General features: G+C 39.5%; 1 protein-coding gene across 5 annotated transcripts; it reads left to right on the forward strand.

The window, feature by feature from the left end:
- Positions 1–4486: 4486 nt before the first annotated feature.
- Positions 4487–21629, forward strand: ANKRD34B (ankyrin repeat domain 34B). 5 transcript variants are annotated; one of them, XR_004952361.1, is made up of 6 exons: positions 4487–4594; positions 5483–5629; positions 7445–7527; positions 9995–10059; positions 13981–18711; positions 19029–21629. XR_004952361.1 is itself a non-coding variant. In XM_036225291.1 (5 exons), exon 5 carries the CDS (start codon positions 14004–14006, stop codon positions 15543–15545), a length of 1542 nt encoding a protein of 513 aa, XP_036081184.1. In that variant the 5' UTR covers positions 4487–4594; positions 5483–5629; positions 7445–7527; positions 9980–10059; positions 13981–14003; the 3' UTR covers positions 15546–21629. The 5 variants fall into 5 exon arrangements, 2 of the variants coding, with proteins under 2 accessions (XP_036081184.1, XP_016007625.1); XR_004952362.1 differs by having other exon boundaries at positions 13981–17859; positions 18571–21629; XR_004952363.1 differs by having other exon boundaries at positions 13981–17859.
- The last annotated feature ends 502 nt before the right edge of the window (positions 21630–22131 follow it).

The raw sequence follows: 22131 nt of genomic DNA on the forward strand, positions 1-22131 counted from the left end.
TTCCCAGGCCAGAGTTTATAAAAGGAGTCATTGGATAGTAAAAGAAAACATAAAGCAAGAATAAAATGATAATTTCAAGTATTTCTTAGGTTTTCTGAAAATTCTGAACTATCTATCCCACAATGTCCTCCAATAATAAATAATAAACTCCCAAGGAGGTTCCTGAGAAAATCACTCAGTATTAACCGCCCTTTCCTTTTGGCTTTGAAATGGGAGTCTTGTTAGAAATGATGAATAGGAAAATAATAAATCACCCTTTCATACTAAGATAAAATATAGGAGGCAGGAAAAATCAACTCAAGTTACAAGGATGAAAACTGAAGTTTCCTTCCGTTGGTTATAAAATATCACATTGTTCACCCAACCAAAAATTCAGGACAAGTCTCTTGGAGTGCCTCCTATTAAAAGATACCATCTTGAAACACAAGATGCTCAGGAATGGAAGTGACATTAATCTGCATGCAGTGATCACCTCCCTCATGCTGACACACTGTCTAATGGGAGATAAGGAATTCGACTGCTGGCGCCCAGATGAGGGGGCTGTCAGCAGTCAGGCAGGGCACTGCAGCTCTCCTTACTTTCAGGAATTCACCTGCTTTACTTTCCCCTGGTCATAGCATAAATGGATAAGGGACTCAAGTGCAGGTTGAGCAGCAACCAGTGATGAATTTGCACAAACCATAGTGGTGCGATATTGACATTTCTAACTATTTATTTTAATATTTTGAATATTGCATATATATGGCTCTAATGTCAATAAGTACAGATAGATATGTAATAAAAACAAAACTCCCTCCCATCACTCTCCCCCGACCTCTCAGTTCCTCTCTCGATAGGTAGCCTATGTTATCATAATTTCCTAAATATAGATGATGTATATATTTTTCCCTTTGACTCATTTTGTGACCCATGAGATAAAAACTGAAATGATTAAACTGGAAGTGAGAAGGACCCAGCAGCACCATTCCTAGAAAACACACACACACATTTTTCCTCCTCAAAGCTATCTTCACTGATACTTAAATTTAGTTCCAGGCCCTGACTTCCCCAAACCTCACCGGTTAATTATCTTTTTTTAGGGGTACCCTATTGGCCTCTCCTTCATTAGGCCCCATATCCTCTTCTCAGAGTCCAAGACTCATTCTTTCTGCATCAGGCCCCAAGGACAACTCTATCCCCAGTGAAGTCATCCTTTCCGATCATAATTCAGAGCAGTTTAGCTCCTCGTGGTCTTGAATTTCTGGATTCCAGGAATTGGATTTTGGATCTACCCACTTAGGTTCTGAGGAAGCATTCCTGAAACTGGATAACCCCTGCGGTTATATTTGCTAAGCCAATTACCAAAAAAATCCAAGACAAGAATCAGAGACATCTTCTCAATTTTGGAAAATCTCATCCTTTTCATAATGTCACAGAAACCAGAGGGACCAATAAAATGAGCCTCGCAACTCTAAAGGACTCAGTCTTCAATTCAAAAGAGACATTAAATATTCACCTGCTCAGATATAGAGCAGATACAGAGGCCTAGTTCCTACTCCAGGAAAGAGATGGTTTAGCCTAAGGGTTGTGACATAAAGACCAATGGTTAGTCATAAAACATATTTTCTTGATACCTGACAACCTAATGATTATCATGAAGCTACTTTTCTTTCCTCCCATCAGGAAGAGCATGGTGAGGGGTACCCGTCTGTGGATGGTGATGGTTTTGGGGAAACTGGGCACATCCAAGTTCAAGGTTCATAGATTTCAAGTGTAGACTCTGAAATGGAGGTGTTAGCCCTCATTTTCAATCTTTCTAGCACAACAGAAACATTTTTTTTTCCTTCCCAGAACAGAAAAGCAATCTTCTCCCAAAGATGAGTCATAAAACTGTTGACAGTTTAGAAATAGCAGACCATCCCCACTCTAAACTGTTTTGGTTAAGAAAATGTTGGGGACAGGCTCAGCCAAAGGGCTTCCCCTTAATAGGACAGCATGGAGAAAGAGGAAGACATAAAGAAACGAGTGGAAAGGAACCCGAGGGAAGAAAACTATGAAGATAGGAAGCAAAGCACCTCTGTTTTGCTCAATGTGACAAGAGGCTTAGTGTTTCATGTTTTCCTACAGCCTTTCCTGTCCTAAAGAGAACCCACTTTAAAAGATAATATTCATTGTATTTGAATCTTTTCTTAAATGAAAAAGGCCTTGAAAAATGTATTTGCATCTCAAGAGCTGAAACTAAATATTTTCCTGTATAGATGAGAAGATCAGAGCCATGGACAGTCAAGGCAAGAAGGAGAACTTTGTGCTGTGGCCAGGCACCCCCTCCCAATCCCCTACCCCCAGAACTTTCTATATGAAAGTTCCTATCCTAGACATTTTGTGGTGCCAGGATGGTGGTGGCCAGAGGTGACTAGCAAAGGCATCAGCTTCCTTCTTCTGTCTACCAGCCCTGGCACAGCACCCAGCTCGACAGCATCCATCTTCCAGGTGAATCACATTTCAGAGTGTCATTGTCTTTTTTTTTTTTCCATACAGCCCCTCTCCATCCTGCTGATAGGCGTAGTAGATTGAATAATGGCCATGCAAAGAGTTTCATGCCATGTCCCTGGTATCTATGAATATATTATCTCATACAGTAAAATAAACTTTCAGATGTGACTAAACTAAGTGTCTTGAGTTGAGGGATTATTTTGGATTATCTGAGTAGGCCCAGTATAATCACAAAGGTCATTATAAGAGTGAGGTAGGAGGGTCAGAGGGAGAGACAACAGAAGCAGAGTTGAGAGAGAAATTGAGATTCGAAGATGGAGTAAGGGGCCAGCAGCCAAAGTATGCAAGCAGCCTCCAGACACGGGAAAAGGCAAGGAAAGGGATTACACCCTGGAGGCTCCAGAAGGAACATAGCTTTACCAACACTTTAATTTTAATCATGTAAAACCCAATTTGGACATCTGACCTCCAGAGCTGTAAGAATAAATTTGTTTTTATAAGCCGCTAGGTTTTTGGTGTTTTGTTACAATAGAAATCTAATAAAATGTAAGCAAAAATTAGATTATCTACTTTGAAAAACTGGCAATATCTACAGAAGTCTCTAGCAGCATTATTTGTAATGTCCCAAACCTCAGAATTACTAAATATCTGTCAGTAGTAAAACAAATAAATTGTGGAATACTATACAGCAAAAATATAAACCAACTATGACCATAGTTGATAGGCATCTCTTAAACATATTCTAGTGAAAAAAGCCAGACAATAGTATGTTCTGTATGATCTAATTGCTATAAAGTAGAAATGTAAGCAAAAGTAACCTATGCTAATTGAAGTCACTACTCTGCCTTACCCCCAAAGGAAGGATATGAGGGACTATTCTGGGAAGCTAGTAATGTTCTGTCTCTTGATCTTAATGATGCTTCAGTTTGTGTAAAATCATTGAAATTGTAAAGTGTTCACCTTTCAATATGTACTATATATTAAGAGAAACTTTAAAAAAAAAAATAGAGGAAAGGAGAACTGTGCCTTCATTCAGAGCTGCTCAGTCCCTCCCTGGGAACCTCCAATCTCCTCCAACAAAGGGTATGGGCACAGATCCAGGATTCCATCTCCCTAGAGTCCAACTTTGGGTTAAAATGTCCTGTGAACTTGCTTGGCACATATTCACTAAAGAACACATTTCAGTTGGTTATTTTCCTAAATAAAGGAAGCCTGCCCATATTTAAGTCTACCTTCCCCTGGTGAGAACTCAAAACTACAAACTAATTTTGATTGCCATTATCTGAACAAAAACAAAAATGTAGTAGCCATGGTCTTTTCTCCACCAGATGATCCCTGATAAATGGAGTTAATTTTGTCTCTTTTTATGCCTCAGTGAAGGTTAACATATGAAATGTACTTCGTGAAATTTTGTTAAAGTGTTATATTAATGTTCTGATAATAATATAATAGAGTTATAAACTTATAAAACCAAGAACGGTTGCTCCCATCAACACCCCAACCTGAAGTGAGGCTCTGGCTTTACCTATAGGGGAACAGGGACGAGAAGGCAGAAGAACCGTGGGAGGCAGACACATGGATCAGCCCGACGGATATGAACTGAGGGAGACGCAGATATGAACAGGGGGAATCAGGGGCCGGAATGTAGGGGATTTAGAGTGACCGTCTCCTCGCAGTGGAGAAGACTCCGCGGTCCCTGCTCTGGGCCAGTCTCCCCACGCGGGGACCGGGTTGGAGTGCGGAGGGGGTTACTTGTGGGGACAAAGCATGGGAGGCCGGACTTTAGTCCTGGGGCGGGAACGGACTTTGGCCCCGCCGCCCCCACCTGCAGCGCAGCCCCGAGCCCGCGCGTCACTCCCAGCGGAAGCGCCGCGCCACCCCGGCGTCTGGCGAGGTGCGCGCCTCCCGGCCCCCACTCCGCCGCTTCGCGGCTCTGAGCCCGCCGCCCGCCTCTCTCAGACGAACAGGGGCGGGGACAGAGTGGCACCTACCCGGATCTGCGACTCCAGCTGCCGAAGACCACAATCCAGCCAAGACGGTGCCCTAGGGCCACTGGCGTGGAGGGTCCGAGCAGAGCCAGGGACGCGGGAGGAGCCGCCGCCGACTCGACAGCGCGTCCCAGGTCAGTGTGCGGCGCGGTCTCTGCAGGCTGCACTTGGGGAAACTTTGGTTTGTCATATCGGCTGCCGAGAAGAGGGCACCAAGGGCTCAGCCCGGGGCCCCGCGGCCTCCGCGCCTGGTCTGTTCAGGCCCTGGGAGCCCGCACTTGCCGCGTACCTTGACACTGCAGTGCCCCGAGCGGCGAGGGAGACCTGGTGCCAACCGAGGGACCCCGGGCTGCAGGGGCCTATCCAGAGACTGTGGCCCGCCATCCCGGGCTTTGCAGCAGCTCAGGCTTGGACCCCGCCGGGATGCAGGTTTCGCCTCCTCCGCCTCGCCGCGCCAGGGGGTGGATGAGGCCGCCCGCGGCCGCGGGATGTCTGGAAGGATCCTGGCAGGGACCACGCGGGCGCGGGTCGTCGCGCGCGCGCGCGGGTCGGAGGGTCCGACTTGGGCGCGTCTCTGCAGGTGCCCCGGGTGGCGGGGCTGTGGGAGGTGCAGGCTGCGCATGGAGGGCGGGCTGAGGGCTGCGGAGCAATTTGCAGCCACTGACTGGTTCGACAAATGGGAGCCGCACAGGGGCAGGCAGCCGGGTCTTGGCGCCTCTCGGGCGCGCACACCTTTAGCACCTGAACCCCAAAGAGCCGGAGTCCAGACATGCGCCTGCCCCAGGATGGGGCAATGGCTGCTCCCCTTGGGCATGTCATTTCCCAAGGGAGGGCCGCGTCCTCCCGGCGAGTGGCGCGGGGACTGCTCCGCAGCGGCTCTGGGGCCGAACCCCTTGTTGTGGATGGCGATCGTTTCAGCCCGCCAGCCAGGCTCAGAGACGAGGCTACGAAACGCGCACCCCGCCCCCATCGGTGCCCTGGCACTGTCGTCCCAGTCACCTTCCTTTGCCCTTCTCCGACAGCACCTCGGGCTCGCTCAATCTTGTGCTCGGGAAAAACTGAGGAAACGAGCTCAGTCCCCAGAGCCGGCGGGGGACTGTGGAGACACTACCAGATCCTCAACATCTTGAGAAACCATCACCTTGGTTCCCTGAGACTTCGAGGCATAGGTTTGCGTTTCTGTGTGTGTCTGTTCGGGGGGCGGGGGCGGGGGCGGGGGTCTGCTGAGAAAGGTGGGGATGTGGCTGCCCCAGAGCCCAGCAGCCCCAGAGGCCTGGGGTACAGCGAAAGTAACTAGGAGAAGACACCAGCCCTTTTAGGGTATGTGTGGGAAATACAGCAAAGCTTACGAGCTACTCCTCTCCCTGGGCAGTTTCTAAATATTTCTTACAAGCCTGTGCCAGGGAAGAACACTTTCCCTGACAAGACTTTATATTTGCTGGGACTATCTCCCATCCATCTTTTGCCCTGGCAATGCCCCTTTCCTTGCATGGAGATGAGACAGATTTTGCTTGTGGCAGGCAGGCTTGCCTCATTCCAAGTGCAGATGGCCTTTGCATCCTGGCCTTGGGCTGCCCTCTGGGACTCTGGCTTTTCGCAGCTCTGTCTGGGAAGGGCAGGGCAGCACACCTCCAGTCCCTGGTCCGTCGTGACTCAAGGGAGTACTCTTCTGGGGGTCCGTGGGCTCCCTCTGTGACAGCCATCTCTGCCCAACTCTCCCTGCCTCAGGCGACTTGAGCATCAGCAGTGATAACAAAGACAGCCTGGTGGGAGCCTTAAGCAGGGGTTGATAGCAAATAGGAAATGGGTCTGGAATAAGGAATAAAGAGTTTGCCACAAAATTTTCTCCAAGTGTGCATAGGACGCACCCCCTATTGAATATCTGGGAGTGGAGCTTGGAGTCTTATTTTTAACAAACTCTTCATGTGATTCTTATGCCTACAGAAGGTAGAGAACCCATTGGTATAGAGACCTTGGCCTCACATTATCCAGCTCTGTGCGGTCAGCCTAGAGGATTCTCATTTAATGATGCATGTTTAGAAATTAACATTTATTAAATTAAGTGGAAAATTAATTAGGATCTTTTAAATCCTCACAATCATCTACTATAAAGTAGACTTTATCCTCACTTTGTAGATGAGGAAACTGAGGCTCAAAAGAACAACTTCCCAAGGGTTGATAACCCAGGTCTCTGACACACAGCCCGCTGCCTCCTCTGAGCACTTTATCCCTTTGTGGGCGGCGCAAAGGCAGAGACTAGGGCAAGGATGAGGGGCTCAATCTAGAGCTTGAAACCCATTTGTTAATTTCTACCCTCTTGCTGCCCTCCCCTGCCATGGCCGGACAGCTGACTTTATAGAAGAAGCACGAATCCCATTTGGAGATGGAGTAAGAGGCTCAAAGGAAAATAAGAGTTTCTTTCACAATGAAAGAAAAACTGGAGGTAGCACAGGGAGAAAAAGCTACAGGAAAAGCCAAGTCTATTATCTCCAAGGGGGCTTTTAAAGCACTTCAGGCTGTGTAGCACTGCAGAGTTAAGATACCACAAGAATCAGGTTCTCAAAACAGGTACCCCACTTTTTGGGAAGCTGGTCATCCAAGACACAAGGACACATTAGATAAAGGACACAGAAACATCTAAATGAGCCCCGGTGAGCTGGTGAGTAAAAGAGCTCCCACACCTTGCCTTTCTCCGCCTCCTCATGTGCACAGAAAAGGGGCCAGACCCACTGAGTGAGAGACTCTTCTAATGCCAGTGGTGCTTGTGGAGCAGGCTGTATCTGCAAAGACATACACAGGGTTGCCATGCATAAGATCCACGCCAGACACTTTTATAGACTTATAATCAGTAAAATATGATTAACTGAAAAAACACAATAAGGATGTCTTAACAAGGAGTGAAAAAACTAGAGACCGAATGGGAGAGATGTATGCAACAAATTATCGGTATTTATGTAACTGAATAGCTTTGATTTCCTTCATAGGAACTGACAGCTGGCTGACAGAAAACTAATCCAGAGAGAGAAAAGACTTATGTGGAGTATGAAATTTTGAATAATGTTTTCAGGTAACTTTCTATTTCCATTCAGAGTGGGTGTCTGGAAGGGGCAAATGTAGTTATAGTTTGAATTGCTTCATTTATCAACAGATATTTTTAAATAGGGCTCATAATTCTAAGATCCAGTGCTTTTTACTTCTTTTTCTTGGCTTCCAGTCTCCTGGTAGTACGACAGAGAGCTGGGGGGTCCACCATTCAACCTGTAGACTCTCCCTGTAGCCCCATTTTCAGCGAACTCTGTCTCCAAGTTGGGAGCCTTTCTCATCAATCCGTTCAGGGAATAAATCTTTGTTTTCTTGCCTGAAAGAGTGTTATCTGCTACTTGGAATGGAGTAAAGTACCTGGGGGTCCAGTTGTTCTGTCCACAGATTTTAAGCCATCCTCCCATTGTCAGCTCTGGGCCTCATTGCCACTTGCTGCGTCACTTGGGGCCCCCACATCCTAAACTTCACGGCTCTTGCGGGTAAGCTGGCTCCCTTCTCATCTCCCTGGTGCTTTCTGTTTGCAGCCTCTGCTTCGCTAGGGCAGTTTACCATGTCACCAACCCGTTTCTGTTTCCCACGGTTGTTTAACATTGCTCATCTGATGATATCTCTTCTCTCATTCTCTTTGTTCTTTAGAATATATACCTTTTTGATTTTTTAAATAACTAAATTGTAATTTTAATTGAGTCTTAGGAGTAGAGAAAGGAACCAAAAGAGTATAGTAAATATGTCATGATGAATTGCAAGTGATATTAAAGATGTTCTAATTTTAAAATAAAACAATGTACCCAGCGGTTTAATAATTAATATCTTATTATAATGTTGAAATTATTGTACTTAGAAATTATAAGGAAAATGCTCGTAAAGGAATGTCTTCTTTTCATATTTCACTTAGTAGATTCCACTTATGTTTACAAAATATTATTTGCAGATTCTAAAAAAACATTTTAAACATTTGATCTGTAATTTAAATAAGCTGTTAATTAGAGATATGATAGAAATAAAAGAAGGCAAAATTCTGAGATAAATTTTTTTAAAAGAAGAATGCAGTGAGTAGGAAGGCACAAGAAAGTCTTTTTTTCTAGTGATTTCATCACCACACCCCCAGGGGATGAATGTTATATGATTGCCACTCCACAGATGAGGAATCCAAGACTCTTAAGAGACTGAGAGACTTGGGCAGGGCTTTCAGCTTGTAAGTAGGGGAGTCGGGATGGCAATCTGGGCCTGACCTCTGAACTTTCTCCAGTTGAACTGTTTTCTACTCGGAAGGTATACCTGAACTTGGAGATCATTTACAAGCTAGATTATAACAAGGGTCTGACTGAATGTGAAGACAGTATCGGCACTGGGTGCTCAGTGAGAACGTTTCACAGGAGGAGACAAGGCAAGGACATTTCTAAACTAGGATAATTGTAGGCAAGAGAAGTGATCTTATCAGAGGTAGGATTTAACTCTATGAAGAGTAAATAAGTCAAACTTGAGTGTCAGCCTTTTTGACGTGCAAATGGCTGAAGCAAGATAAAAAAAAAAAACTGAAAGAGAGTAAGGGCCTAAAGACAAGGGGATTATTCCAATAAGTTAATGATTACAAATGAGACACATGTATATATGTGGAAAATAAAGAATGTGACAATTTTTTTTCTCCGAAAAATTTAACATTTAAACAATTTCAAAATTGCTCTACGAAATGTGAACAGTTTTAAAAGTAAGCACTCCAATGGGCTTTATAACCAACAAAGAGTAAGCCTCAGGGACTTGTTTTTGCTAGACAGTCCTCCATTCTCAGGAGAAGGGCTCTGCCTCCATCCACATGGCAGATAGGTTCGCCGGCTGCCATGAGCTAGTGGTGCCACTGCTCAACTTCTCTGGGGCCTAGGAGCCCACACCCTCCTTTTTCACAGGACTGTGGTGTGGCAATGCTCCCCTCAGGCATTCCAGCAGGCAGTGTATTGCCGGGCCCCTTCTTCTCCCCAACTCTCCTGCGCCAACCTTGGTGAGAAAGTTATGACAGAAAGTGGTCAGATTTAGTGTTGCGGAGAAAGGCTTTGGCATGAAGATAGATGAAAAAGTTTGAAAGTCTTTCCAAAAGTTTCTTATAAGACTTTATTTTTAAAAATAAAGAACAAATTATAGATTAGAATGTGTTGTAGATACATACACAAAAAAAGCTTTCTTTTTTTTTTTAAAGAAGATTAGCCCAAATACTAGAAACTATATGAGAGTATAATATTGAAATGTGGTATCTAACAACTTGTTCTCATTTGAATATTTGTTTCTTAAATGCTACTTTTGGTCAAAGGTGTTTTTATGTAATTGATACTGTATCCTCTGCTTGAATTATAGTTACTAAATGGTTTCTATATTTGATACTATGTACCAGCTCATTTCTCTAACTCTCTTTATTAAATCCATTTGTATATGAAAAATGCTAAAAGGTTTCTTTTGGATCGTTGTCTCATGTGAGCTCATTTCAGATGTTTTGCATTCAGGGTAGACCTCTGTTGGGACCCAAACTGTCAACCAATCCTAAAATTCCTACGTTCCTGAGTTGCAGGTATGTCTGGTTCTAGAACAGCTTTTATAGGACATTGCACGGGGGACATAAAATCACAGCATTAACTTGCATTGTACTTATGCATGTATATATTGAGTTGTTCTTTGTTTATGATTGTGTATGATACTAACATGGAAATGAGTAAGGATGTCCTATTGGTAATACCACAAAAACTGAATTATGTTGTAAAAAGTAAGACAATATGGCTTTTTTAAATTTTAATTATGTCCTATAGAAACATTATGTTCTTTCTTGTATACCTGTTCTATTTTACAATAAACAGATAAGAGTAGTATCATAGTAAAAAAAGAATGTAAAACACCATTTAAAATTTGATAATAAAATAGACATTCATATACATGCCACCCTGGTTGAGAAACAGAACATTACGGGAACCTGTGTGTCTCTCCAAATTGTATTGCTCCCCTTACCCCCAACAAGAGATAACTTTCTCTTGATTTTTGTGTTAGTCATTTCCCTTTGCTTTTTTTTTCTCTTCAGTTTCCCATTTGTATATGATTCTTAAGTAAATTAATTATTTTTGAAAAACTGGGTAACAAACACAAAATTAGTTAAAGAAAGGTCAACATTATAATAGATGATGAAAGCTCTCAGAAGGGGATAAGCCGAACAGTCTCTGGATCTCAGTTCACCTCAGTGTCGCTGAGTTTACAAGAGCTCCTTCAGGGCAAGGTCATGAGTGAGTCCTGGGAAACGGTGGGGCTCACCATTCAGGGCTTTTGGCAAGGCTGTAGTATAGACCAGGTACAGGATATGCAAAGGGAATGGGTATTCATTGTTTTTCCTGCTAAGCGCATCATGACTTACACTCAGGTCTCAGAGCAGATCAAAGTAGAACAGCTGGAAATTCATAACCACGTACCATGGTCGGGGTCTATTTTCATTTATTGTGCTATGTTCTAACTGGGCCCTTTCAATTTGGTAACTCATGTCCCTCAGGTCTAGAAAATTTTCTTGAACTCATTGACCATTTCCTCTCCTCCTCTCCTCTCCACCCCCACTATTTCCTCTTGCTGGAACTTCTGTGGGTTGGATGTTGGATGTCATGGGATAGTCCTCTAATTCTGTTATTTTTTCCTTTTCTATTTTAGCTTAACTGTATTATAGATTTTATCAACGTTGTTATCCAACCCTTCTATAGAGTTTTGCAGTTTGTATCATGTTTTTACCTTTTGAGAGCTCTTTCTGTAGTCTCTGAATATATTTTTTTTCATGGAATCTTATTCTTACTTATTTCATGGTTACAACATTATATCTATCTATTTGAGGATAATGAACTTGTGCATTTTTCATTTTCCTGACATATCTGTCTCTTTCAAGTTGCATTTTTTTTTTCCTATCTGTTCTGGTCTCTATATTTTTAATGCAAGAGGCCTTTTTTGGTTTTGTTTTTTGTTTTTTGTTTTAACTGTCTGCTCATGATTAAAATGGCTTGGATTAAAATGTCGATGAGAAGCCTCGAGAGTATGATGAGGCTTGTCACCTTTGAGCCTCACTGGAGGATGATCTGAATGGCATGTTGGGGAATCCCTGTGGTCAGTACTCTTACGTATCTCCTCTTAGGCAGATTAGATTTTGGAGAGTAGAGTATAGCAATTTTCGCTGAAGGGTAAGGGTATGGCTGCCAGCCTTCCTGGAGCCAAGTTCGTGAGTCCCTTCATTCAGTGGTCAGTAAATATATAATCACTTATTCCCATGTTTTCTTGTCCTCAAACATGCTCAGTGTCTCTCAGTCTGGAGACTATTTCACATTCCTGGAGAATTAACCTCTGGTCATCTCCTCTAGAGGGCGAGACAGCCTCCTTAGTTCTTAGTAGCTTGGAGTGGAAAAATGACCTGAGGTAGTACTTCTCAAACTTTAATGAGCATACAAATCACCTGGGGATCTAATTACAATGTAGCCGCTGATTCAGTAGGTCTGGGTGGAGCCTGAGATGCTGCATATCTAACAAACTTCAGGTAATGCTGCTGCTGCAGGCCCAAACTAGGATCACACTTGGAGTGGCAAGAACCTGGGGATCTAACTGCTTCCCCAATAGCTTTTCACCTAGTTCTTATTTTAGCTGTACTCTCCACACCTGAGTTCTAGAGCTTCCTGCTACTGCCTTTTTCAAGGATTCTGCAGTGTACGTGGGCCTAGTTCACAGCTTTACTACCAGTGACTTGAGGCACAGCCTTATCGGGTAGGCTGAGTCAGTGTCCACTGGCCCCTCTGCTTTGTGGCTTCTAAAATGTTGCTGTTGGTCTTTCTCCTTTGTCTCTTATCCTTGTGAGTTTATGTCTTTAAAAAATGGCTTTAGTTTCAGGGGCTTTCAGGAAGGGTCAAAATTAGACGTGTGTGTTCTACCATATTTACCCTAACAATAACCACCTGCTAAAATATTTTCCTAAAGTTTCATTATGTCAGCATAAATAGAGCCTGACTTATGAGAAATAACTGTGTTATTTTAAGCCTCTAGTTCTTTGCACAAGGAATATACTCCTCTTTTTCTCCTTTGTCTGCCTGTCAAACTCTTAGGCAGTCTTCAAGACCCAGCGCTAATGACTGGCCTCTGTGAAGTCCCCTTGAATCCCCAAGCACTAAAGCCTGTGTATTCTCATGACTGTAACTCGTAACCAGCTGCTTATGTAGTATCTCTTCAAACAACTGTGTAAGCTCTTCAGGGCTAGGACTTGTACTTTTGTAACTCAGTGTCCAGCACTTATTAGGAGTTTATACTGTTTAACAATTGAATTAATGTCTGTGCATGTCTGTCTTACCCTTTTTTCTTCATTTTCTTTCTGCTCTCTTCATCTCTTCTTCTGTCTGTTAAGAGGTCATTATATTTATTATCTATTCTATTATCCAGTAGAAATTCATGTCCCATATTTTTAATTTAAAAAGTAAATGGATGGAATAAATAATACGTCTCAATTTTTCAAAACTGTTTAATTAAATTAAGTAGATTGAAATATTATATAAACTACATTTGATTTTTCTCTCCAGCTCTAAGGACTGTTAAAGGACAAACATTTCTTCAGCTCTAGATAAAGACATAATTCTTATCAACTAATGGACTTATCTGCTGAAGGAGTTTGAATCTAAATTATTTAAATAATTTTCAGTTTTAATGGTAAAAAATAAAATGTTTATAAAGTCTACATGTCTTTGTTTATGTTTCTAGCCTAGACTATTCCTTTTTAAGAGTAAATGTACTGCTGTCAAAATTTAACCCAACAGTATGTTGCTAACCCCTTAATCTAGTCAGTGTGTGATTTAAATAATGGAATAAAGAAAAATAGATAACCATATGCTCAACATTCCTATCTCAGTGTGAATTCCAGACATTGTCAGTTATTTCAATGTTTTGTAGTCCAAATAATTTTTGATCCTTTAAAAGAAACATAGAAATGCTCCTCAAATTGAAAATCTAGAAATAGTCGAATTACTTAACTAAAGCACATGTTTAAGTAGTAACTTAAAACTAAGAAGTTTTTACATTAAACCACCGTAAACATGCTATATTTTAATTGAGTCAGTTGAAATTACATAGAATCTTGGCTTTTTTTTTTTTGCTTATATTGGCATTTTAGTGTGATGTTTAATATATTTTTCACAAGTCAAAAACAAGTGGATTATTGTTTCATTAATGTGGGATTTAGGAATTAGTAGGTTGGTGTTATAACAAATATTCAAAGAAGATTTTGAAAGTAAATTTTAGTTTGTAATTTCCTAAAACTCGTTATTAATCTGAAATTTTTATTTTGTAATTCACCATTTTGCCCTGTATTTATTAATAACAATTCCACTTATGTCCTTTTTCTCTATATATCTTTCAGAAATTGTGAATAATAGCATGAATATAAATGGGGACATTGACTCTGGCTAATCTTTTCATCCTCATCTTCTTTGATAAGCAGGTATTGATTTCTGACTGTTGAAGATGGATGAAGGTGTAGAAATTTCAAGTGATGGAAACTCTCTGATCAAAGCCGTCCGTCAGAGTCGGCTTCGCCTCACAAGACTCCTACTGGAAGGTGGTGCCTACATCAATGAGAGCAATGACCGTGGGGAAACGCCTTTGATGATCGCTTGTAAGACCAAACCTGTTGATCACCAGAGTGTCAGTAAAGCCAAAATGGTTAAATATCTGTTAGAAAACAATGCCGATCCCAACATACAGGACAAATCTGGGAAAACTGCTCTGATGCATGCTTGCTTAGAAAAAGCTGGTCCTGAAGTTGTCTCCTTGCTCTTAGAGAGTGGGGCAGACCTCAGCTTGCAAGACCATTCGAGTTACTCAGCCCTCGTTTATGCTATAAATTCCGAAGACAGAGAGACCCTGAAAGTTCTACTTAGTGCCTGCAAGGCAAAAGGGAAAGAAGTCATTATCATAACAACAGCAAAATCGCCTTCTGGCAGGCACACTACCCAACAGTACTTAAATATGCCTCCTGCAGATATAGATGAGAGTCAATCCCCAGCTGCCTGTGCCACGCCTTCAGAAATAGACATAAAAACAGCTTCATTGCCACTTTCACATTCTTCTGAAACTGAAATGACACCTTTTGGCTTTAAAGGTCCAGAGCCCTCAGGAAGCAGTGATAATACCTGGGACCCAGGCTCCCCTGTGAGGAAGCCGGCTGTGGCCCCTAATGGGCCCAAGCTACCCCAGGCTCCCCCCTGGATCAAGAGCCCCTCTTCATTAATGCACCAGAACAGAGTGGCCTCTTTGCAAGAGGAGCTCCAGGATATTACTCCAGAGGAAGAATTGTCCCACAAGACCAATGGGCTGGCACTTTCCAAGCGATTCATCACTAGGCACCAAAGTATTGATGTAAAAGACACGGCACATTTGCTAAGATCCTTTGATCAGGCCAGCTCAAGAAAGATGTCATATGATGAAATAAATTATCAGTCATTTTTTTCAGAAGGAAATCAGCAATGCATCGAAATCCCTGTTGACCAAGACCCAGACTCTAACCAGACAATATTTACTTCCACCTTAAAAAGTATTGTTCAAAAAAGAAACTCGGGAGCAAATCACTACAGCTCTGATTCCCAGCTCTCAGCTGGTCTAATCCCTACAACTTTAGAAGATGGCAAGGCACTTACAGGAAAGAAAAAGATCCTCTCACTATCACCGTCTTTGTTGTCAGGGTCCAAAGAACTGTTGGAGAATATCCCCCCAGGTCCCCTGAGCAGGAGAAATCATGCAGTTTTAGAAAGGCGTGGTTCAGGAGCTTTCCCTTTAGATCACAACGTGACCCAAACCAGACCAGGATTTCTGCCACCCTTAAATGTGAATCCCCACCCTCCTGTCTCAGATATCAATGTCAATAAGATTTCCAGTCTTCTTTCTTGTGGTCAAAAAGTGCTTATGCCAACAGTTCCTATTTTTCCTAAAGAATTCAAAAGTAAAAAAATGTTGTTAAGGAGACAGTCATTGCAAACGGAACAAATAAAGCAGTTAGTAAATTTTTAAGAGATGGCTAGAAAATACATTTTGTTCAAATGTCTTTATCAGAGGAATGTAGAACTAGAGAAGAAATCTCAAATGTTCATCCTTTTAAATCTTGTAATTGATGAGTCCGTAATGGTTAGGGAGATCAACATGTACCATGTATCATACTAGGCACTTTGTGTGTGGACATACAAAGAATATATAGTTTCTGGTAAGGGAATTCTCTCAAAATTCAAGCCATTTTCTCTCAAAACTTCCAATATTTAACAACCTTCATGTGGTCTAAGTTTTTAATTTAAACAAAAATTAGCAAAGAAAAGGTCACATGTGTTGGAGATAACTTTAAAATTTTTTTTCAGATTTGCCAAATATTTTATTAGGAAACATTGCTTTCAAATCAATAAATTTTAAACATTTCAAGTTAATAAATAAGACTAGTTTTCCATGATGCCAAAAATGTAAAAGAAAACACTAACAGCTATAAAATGTTCAATGATCTATAAGCTTAAGCTAGTAAGAAATAGTGAACTAATTCTTAAGAAATGTTGAATGCAGGTAGATGGAAATCTAATTAAATTTTTAATGGTCAACCATCATAGAAGGGGCAGCTAATATTCATGTTGCCAGCTTAATCAATGTCACAATGGCAGATCAGTTTTACATGTTAGTAATAAGCTATGCCAAGTGTTTGTGTGCTGTTTTTTGCTTTGTTTTGTTTTTTAAACAAACATTTAAACAAAAATGTTATTTTCTGGAATTCTTTCTCCATATCCTTTAATTCCTGTTATTATTTTTTGAAGCCTATCCATAGGTAACCGATAATAACAAGATAATATAAAAGTTAAAAAGCATTCCACTTTACTTATATCAAATTATTATTTTCTACGAAAGACCAAAAAACCCTAAAAGTTTGGGATTTATTACAAATAGAAACTAAATGCTTGCTTCATTCTAGAAAAGAAAAACATTAGATTAGCTTAGGTTAGCTAAAATTAAGAAAGCCAGTACAAACTTAATTATAAAATGTACTAAATATTCAGTCAATATTAAACAACCTTTATTTCTGATATATAATTATTAGACATTTCTATAATAAAGATATACAAGGATAATTTCCTTAGTATGACATATTCCAATCATGTAGTATTTTAGGACCTATGAATAATTTCTAAAAAAATAAATGAATACCATGTTACTATCATAAAATATTATAAAATGACTATATTATCTATGATTTCAAAATACAGTGTTTGTACAAAGAACCCTTATTTCGATATAGCAGTATACAACAAAGAATAAATCAGACTATATAAAACCTGAGTGGTTTGATGATTGTGATATACAACTTTCTTTGTCTTCTATCAGTAGAGAAGATCTTAACAATTGGCATGATGCTTTTCTTAGTAATTTGATATAAGGAAGTTGTAATGTAGACAGTAATTATTTAATTTTTGTGGCTTTTATTTGAAGAAAAATTGGAAGTTATCCATTTAATGTTTCGAAGAACATTAATTATATTAGAAATATTTTTTGACTCAGAACTTAGAATCGTACCTGATGTTTATAGGTAGCTAAAACCCTTTTTGCAAGTTTTAATATTGAGAAAAGTGCTTGGCTTTAAGTTGTAAGGATACAGTTTGGAAGAATATGTAAATAGATTAGTTCATAAACAAAATGGTATCAATAAAGACTTAAAATATAATTTTGATTATCACTGGTTTTTATTTATCTCAAATACTAATGATAAATATTTCAACATAATCTCAAGAGAAATTGTGCCACACGTTACTTTGAGTAAATAGAAAACTAAGAAAGAATAACTTTTGTTGATATTCTCATCTCAACGTGGAAAAATATTTAATAAGACTAAAACTTCATTGGCCATATTTGGAAGAGTTTTTAGTTATCTGTCAATCCTAAGAACACTGAGGGCTGAGGTTGTTTGAGCCTGGTTGTAAAGCCATCCCATGAGACTTTTCACTCCAGTAAGTGGAATGTATCACTGGCATCCCAATGATAATTCACAGATATTTGCGACAGGAATCATAGATGTATGTATGTTCAAAATTTTTAAATTAGCTCTTGAATTTACAAAGTAGCAGCAGACTCTCACAGCCAATATTTCAATTAAATTTTTTTAACTCATTACATTCTTTCACCCCAAGGAAGGGATAAAGAAGAAAGGGGAAATGACTAGCTTTAATGAGTGTTCGCCAGTAGCAGCCAGACCCAGAAACAGCTCAGCTGCCAGATTTAGCCAGGGCTGGTTCCATTCCTGAGCAGAAGCAAAGAAACAAAAGGCAGAAATATGGAAACAACAGAGCCTCCTTAGAAGGTAGGAAGCTGGTGAGCCTCTTCCAAGCCCTGCCTGTTTCCTCTCTACCCTGATTCTGGGAACGTTGCGGGTAGTTTTATTGTTTAAGATTATTAAATGATTTAAAATATGAAGTAATGTAGGGTCTTTTAAGAAAATGGTAGAATTGAGTAAAAAAAAGCATCCTTTCTAAAGTTAAGAGTGGGGGAGGGTGGTCAAGTATGTGGTGACAGAAAGAAATCTAACTACAGGAGGTGAACACACAGTGTAAAAAAAAAAAAATACACACACACACACACACACACATATGCCTTACTGTTAAAATGTATAGCTGAAACTTACTGGATTTTGTTAACCAATGTCACCATATAAACAAACAAACAAACAAACAAAGTTAAGAATGGGGAGGTGAGTGAATTCAGGGGCAGGCAGATAGGGTTTTCATTTTTCTTTCCAAGTTAGTATAAAGTAGCAATATAAACTAATCACTGAGAAATAAAGTTATACCTGTCCTCTGTTACTCAAGCCAGCAATATATATGCTAGACTCTTCCCTCTCCCCCATCCTCCCCATTCAACGAGTTTAAAATTTCTTACAAGTTCTTTCCTTTTAACTTTCCTCTGTCTCTTGAGCCTTTCCATCCCCTTTTGCTTTCACCTTAATTCAGGGCTTCATTTCCTTTTACTTCAAGAATTCCAAGTCTCCTCATGCCATTGTAATCACCTTTCTCAGTCAAAACTGATAAAGCTGCCCTGCTTAAAATGGTGTGAGGACTCCCACAGCTTAAGAGGAAAGGAGCAAACTCAACGCAGAACATGAATCTGGTCCCTGCTCAAACGTCCTGCCGGTGCTTGAACAAACTTATTTGAACAGGTCAGATCAAGCTCTTTCCCACCTAAGAGATCCTTTTATCATGTGGCTCTGCCTCTTTAACTCTAACTGCTGAATCTCATTCACCATTCAAGATACAACTTAAGTGTTTTCTCTAAATTAGAATGGACCACTGTCTCTTATCACAACCTGGGGCATATAGTTCTATCGTAGGAATTATAGCAAATATCCAACTTATTGTTTACAGTTCTTTCTCCACTAGACTGTAAGATCTTTGTGGTAGGAATCATTTCTGAATTATTGGCACAGCCTCATCACAAAAGATATTAATTAGATGTCTCCCCCCTCGCTCTCCACAGAGTTCCTACTGAGCCCTGAAGTCTTGTCATGTGTTTCCCTTGTGAAAGACACGTGACTGGACAAATTATGGCCTCTGAACCAAAGGATGGTGGATACAAAGAAGAGAAAGAAGCAATTACAGTGAAGAGTAAAAAAGTGACATTGATGTGGAACACTAGAACAAAAACCCTGAGCTCCTGCTACTGAGGTCCCAAAAGTAAGTTCCTGGATTCCACCCTGCTTTTTTCAAGACCTGGTTATCAGCTCGTCTTGGTTTCACTTATTCATTATACTCTCATTTTCTAGATATAGAAATTCTTTAGCATTACTATCCTCATCTTCTTAGCACTCATCTATTTTCCTTGCATTGATTCATAAATTTATGATTATAAACATATTGTAGATTCCAATGAGGTAGGCTCACATATTAAATTTCAAGGTGAAGGATAGCACTTTTCTATATATACACTAGGTACTTAATTTTTTTTTATTACAAGAAAAATATCCAAGACTCTAGCTCCAATAAACAAGTACATTAACAACCTGTTCTGAATAACTTGTAACAATTTCCCAATGTATAAATGACTACATATTTGGCTAATTAGCAATTACAACACTCTTACTGACTTTTTAAAAGCTCTAATTTTTTGAATAATTAGATCCCATACCAAAGTCTCTTCTAGGGCTAGGGGTTGCTTTGCTAGGCTTGGAAAACAACACTTGAATGCCATGGGGTCTCAACACCAAAATATTAGAGCCGAAAACCTGGTGGGAACAAATAGATGGTACTTCACTTTTTACTTATTTTGTATCTGTGAAATTCTTCCCAAATATTCCTGTGTATATAATTAGATATACAATTTTGCATAATACATGTTTTGCAGCCTGCAATGTTGTAACATCTTTCCATATTAATAATGTAGATTGTGTTTATACATAATATCATTAAAATAGTATTTAAAATAGTATTTAATAATCAAATTGTGAAGTGTCAGTTTAAGTCTTTTGCCCATTTTTAATTGGATTGTTCAGCTTCTTTTAAAAAATAAGTTTATAGTTCTTCACAGATTGAGTATGAACCCTTTGCCAGATGTGTTAATGGTGACTTTCGATAAGTAGTTTTAAATTTTTGTAAAGTTCATTAGTCAATTTTTTTCTTTTATGATTAATGTTATTTTTTAAAAAATCATTGCCTTGGGGGGGGTAGGAGGAATAGGGAAAGGTTGGAAATATCTTATAACTTTATGTCAATTATACTTCAATAAAGCTAAAACTAAAAAAAAAGAAACCATTGCCTACTCCAAAGTAATGAAAACATTCCCCATTATTCTCTTCTAAATGCTTTATAATTTTAGCTTTTACCTTTAGGCCTAAGTATGGTGAGACATAGGGATCATTGTTTTCCAAATGGATATCCATTAAAATTTTACTTTTCAACAGCATACACGTTATAATTCTATTTTGGTTCCTAAGAACACTTTAATATATACCTTTAAATCTTAATCTAAGTGATACTCAGTTGATATGTTTCTCAATGTAAAGGAATTTTGCCTTAAGACTAATATTTTAAAATATATATATTATCAAGGGTAAGATAATCAAGTAGTAAAAATAATCTTCTTGACAAGTGAATTTTATTTAATACTTCACTAAATGCAGTTCATTTATAAATTCAACTGTTTATAAAACATGGTCATTTTAGAAAATTCATAAACTTTTTACAATTTCAAAAGCTATTCTGTATTGCAATTATTAAAATTTTGTAATTATGAAATTGCACCTTTTGTTTTTGGCAGACAACCACAGAAAGTGAAGCTTTAGTACAGCATAGGGTATATAGTCAATAACATTGTACTGTGTATGGTGTCAGATGAGTACTAGACTTACCAGGGTGATCACTTTGTATGTTATATAAATGTCTAATAACTATATTGTACATCTGAAACTAATATAATATTGTGTCAATTGTAATTGAAAAATAAAAAAAATTATAAGAAAGTGAGGTTTTAGGTGTTGACAAATAGTACTGCATTCAGTTGGAGCTAAAATTTAAAGTGGAAACAATTGTTTTAGGTATTTATACATCTACAATGTATCATGTTATATCTTGCTGCTATCTACCATCTATCTATCATCTACCTGTCTACAATGGATCTGAGCACTTGCTATGTGATGAGCATTAAGCTAGACAGACGCCTCCATTACACGAATATCCCTTAATCTTCACAACAACACTAAAGCAGAAACCTCATCCCTCTCTACCCCATTTCATAGATAAGGAAACCAAGACTCGGTGAGGTTAAATATTTCCCCAAATCTATGGCTAGTCAGAGACAGAGGTGGGGCTGTAAGGGAAGTCTATCTGAATTAAAAACCCAAGCTCTTTTCTCTAAATCTCTAGGAGAAAACTGTCGATAAATAAAAGACAAATTATATATCTTAGGACATTCACTGGTAAATTACTTTTCAGTAAATCTAAGAGGCAACATTTTTCTGAATGTCTTGCTCAGGAACTATGGCAGGCACTAAAAAAGATAGTTAAAAATGTTCCCTTACAAAAAAAAAAAAAAAAAATTTTCCCTTACCATGAAAGACTTAATAATAATCTAGCTGAGGAAACATAACTAACACATATGACGCAATTAGTGAATGATATTAAATGGTTAAATTAACTGTTTAAGATCTAGAGACCACTGATCTAGGCATTTTTGAAATGAAGGACTGTATTGGAAGACAATGAGTTGCCTTTCAGAGTGGGACTACATCATGGTCTTGAAAGAGTAAAACTCAATAAAGTTAAATTTAAGAAGCCCCTGTAGGTTTTTGATTTGGCATAAATAAAGAGGTGTTTTAAATACTCAGGGTATCCGAGTGGAGTGTAAAGAATGAAGTAACGAAGAACTAGTTTTTGAAATTCTAATAGCAGAACGACCTCCTGAACTGAGGTGGTGCTGGTGAGAAGCTTGAAAACCAAATGATATATTGCTAGGCTTAAAAGTCTACTCTCCAATGTATTTTGCTCACTATAGAGAAGACACTATGATTGAAACAAATAAGATAAAAATATACATAGCTGTCAGTATGCTCTCAAGAATGTTTGAAATGAAAATTCTAGATCCATAT

Source organism: Rousettus aegyptiacus, unplaced genomic scaffold (genome assembly GCF_014176215.1).
Source record: "Rousettus aegyptiacus isolate mRouAeg1 unplaced genomic scaffold, mRouAeg1.p scaffold_m13_p_8, whole genome shotgun sequence".
NCBI lineage: Eukaryota > Metazoa > Chordata > Mammalia > Chiroptera > Pteropodidae > Rousettus > Rousettus aegyptiacus.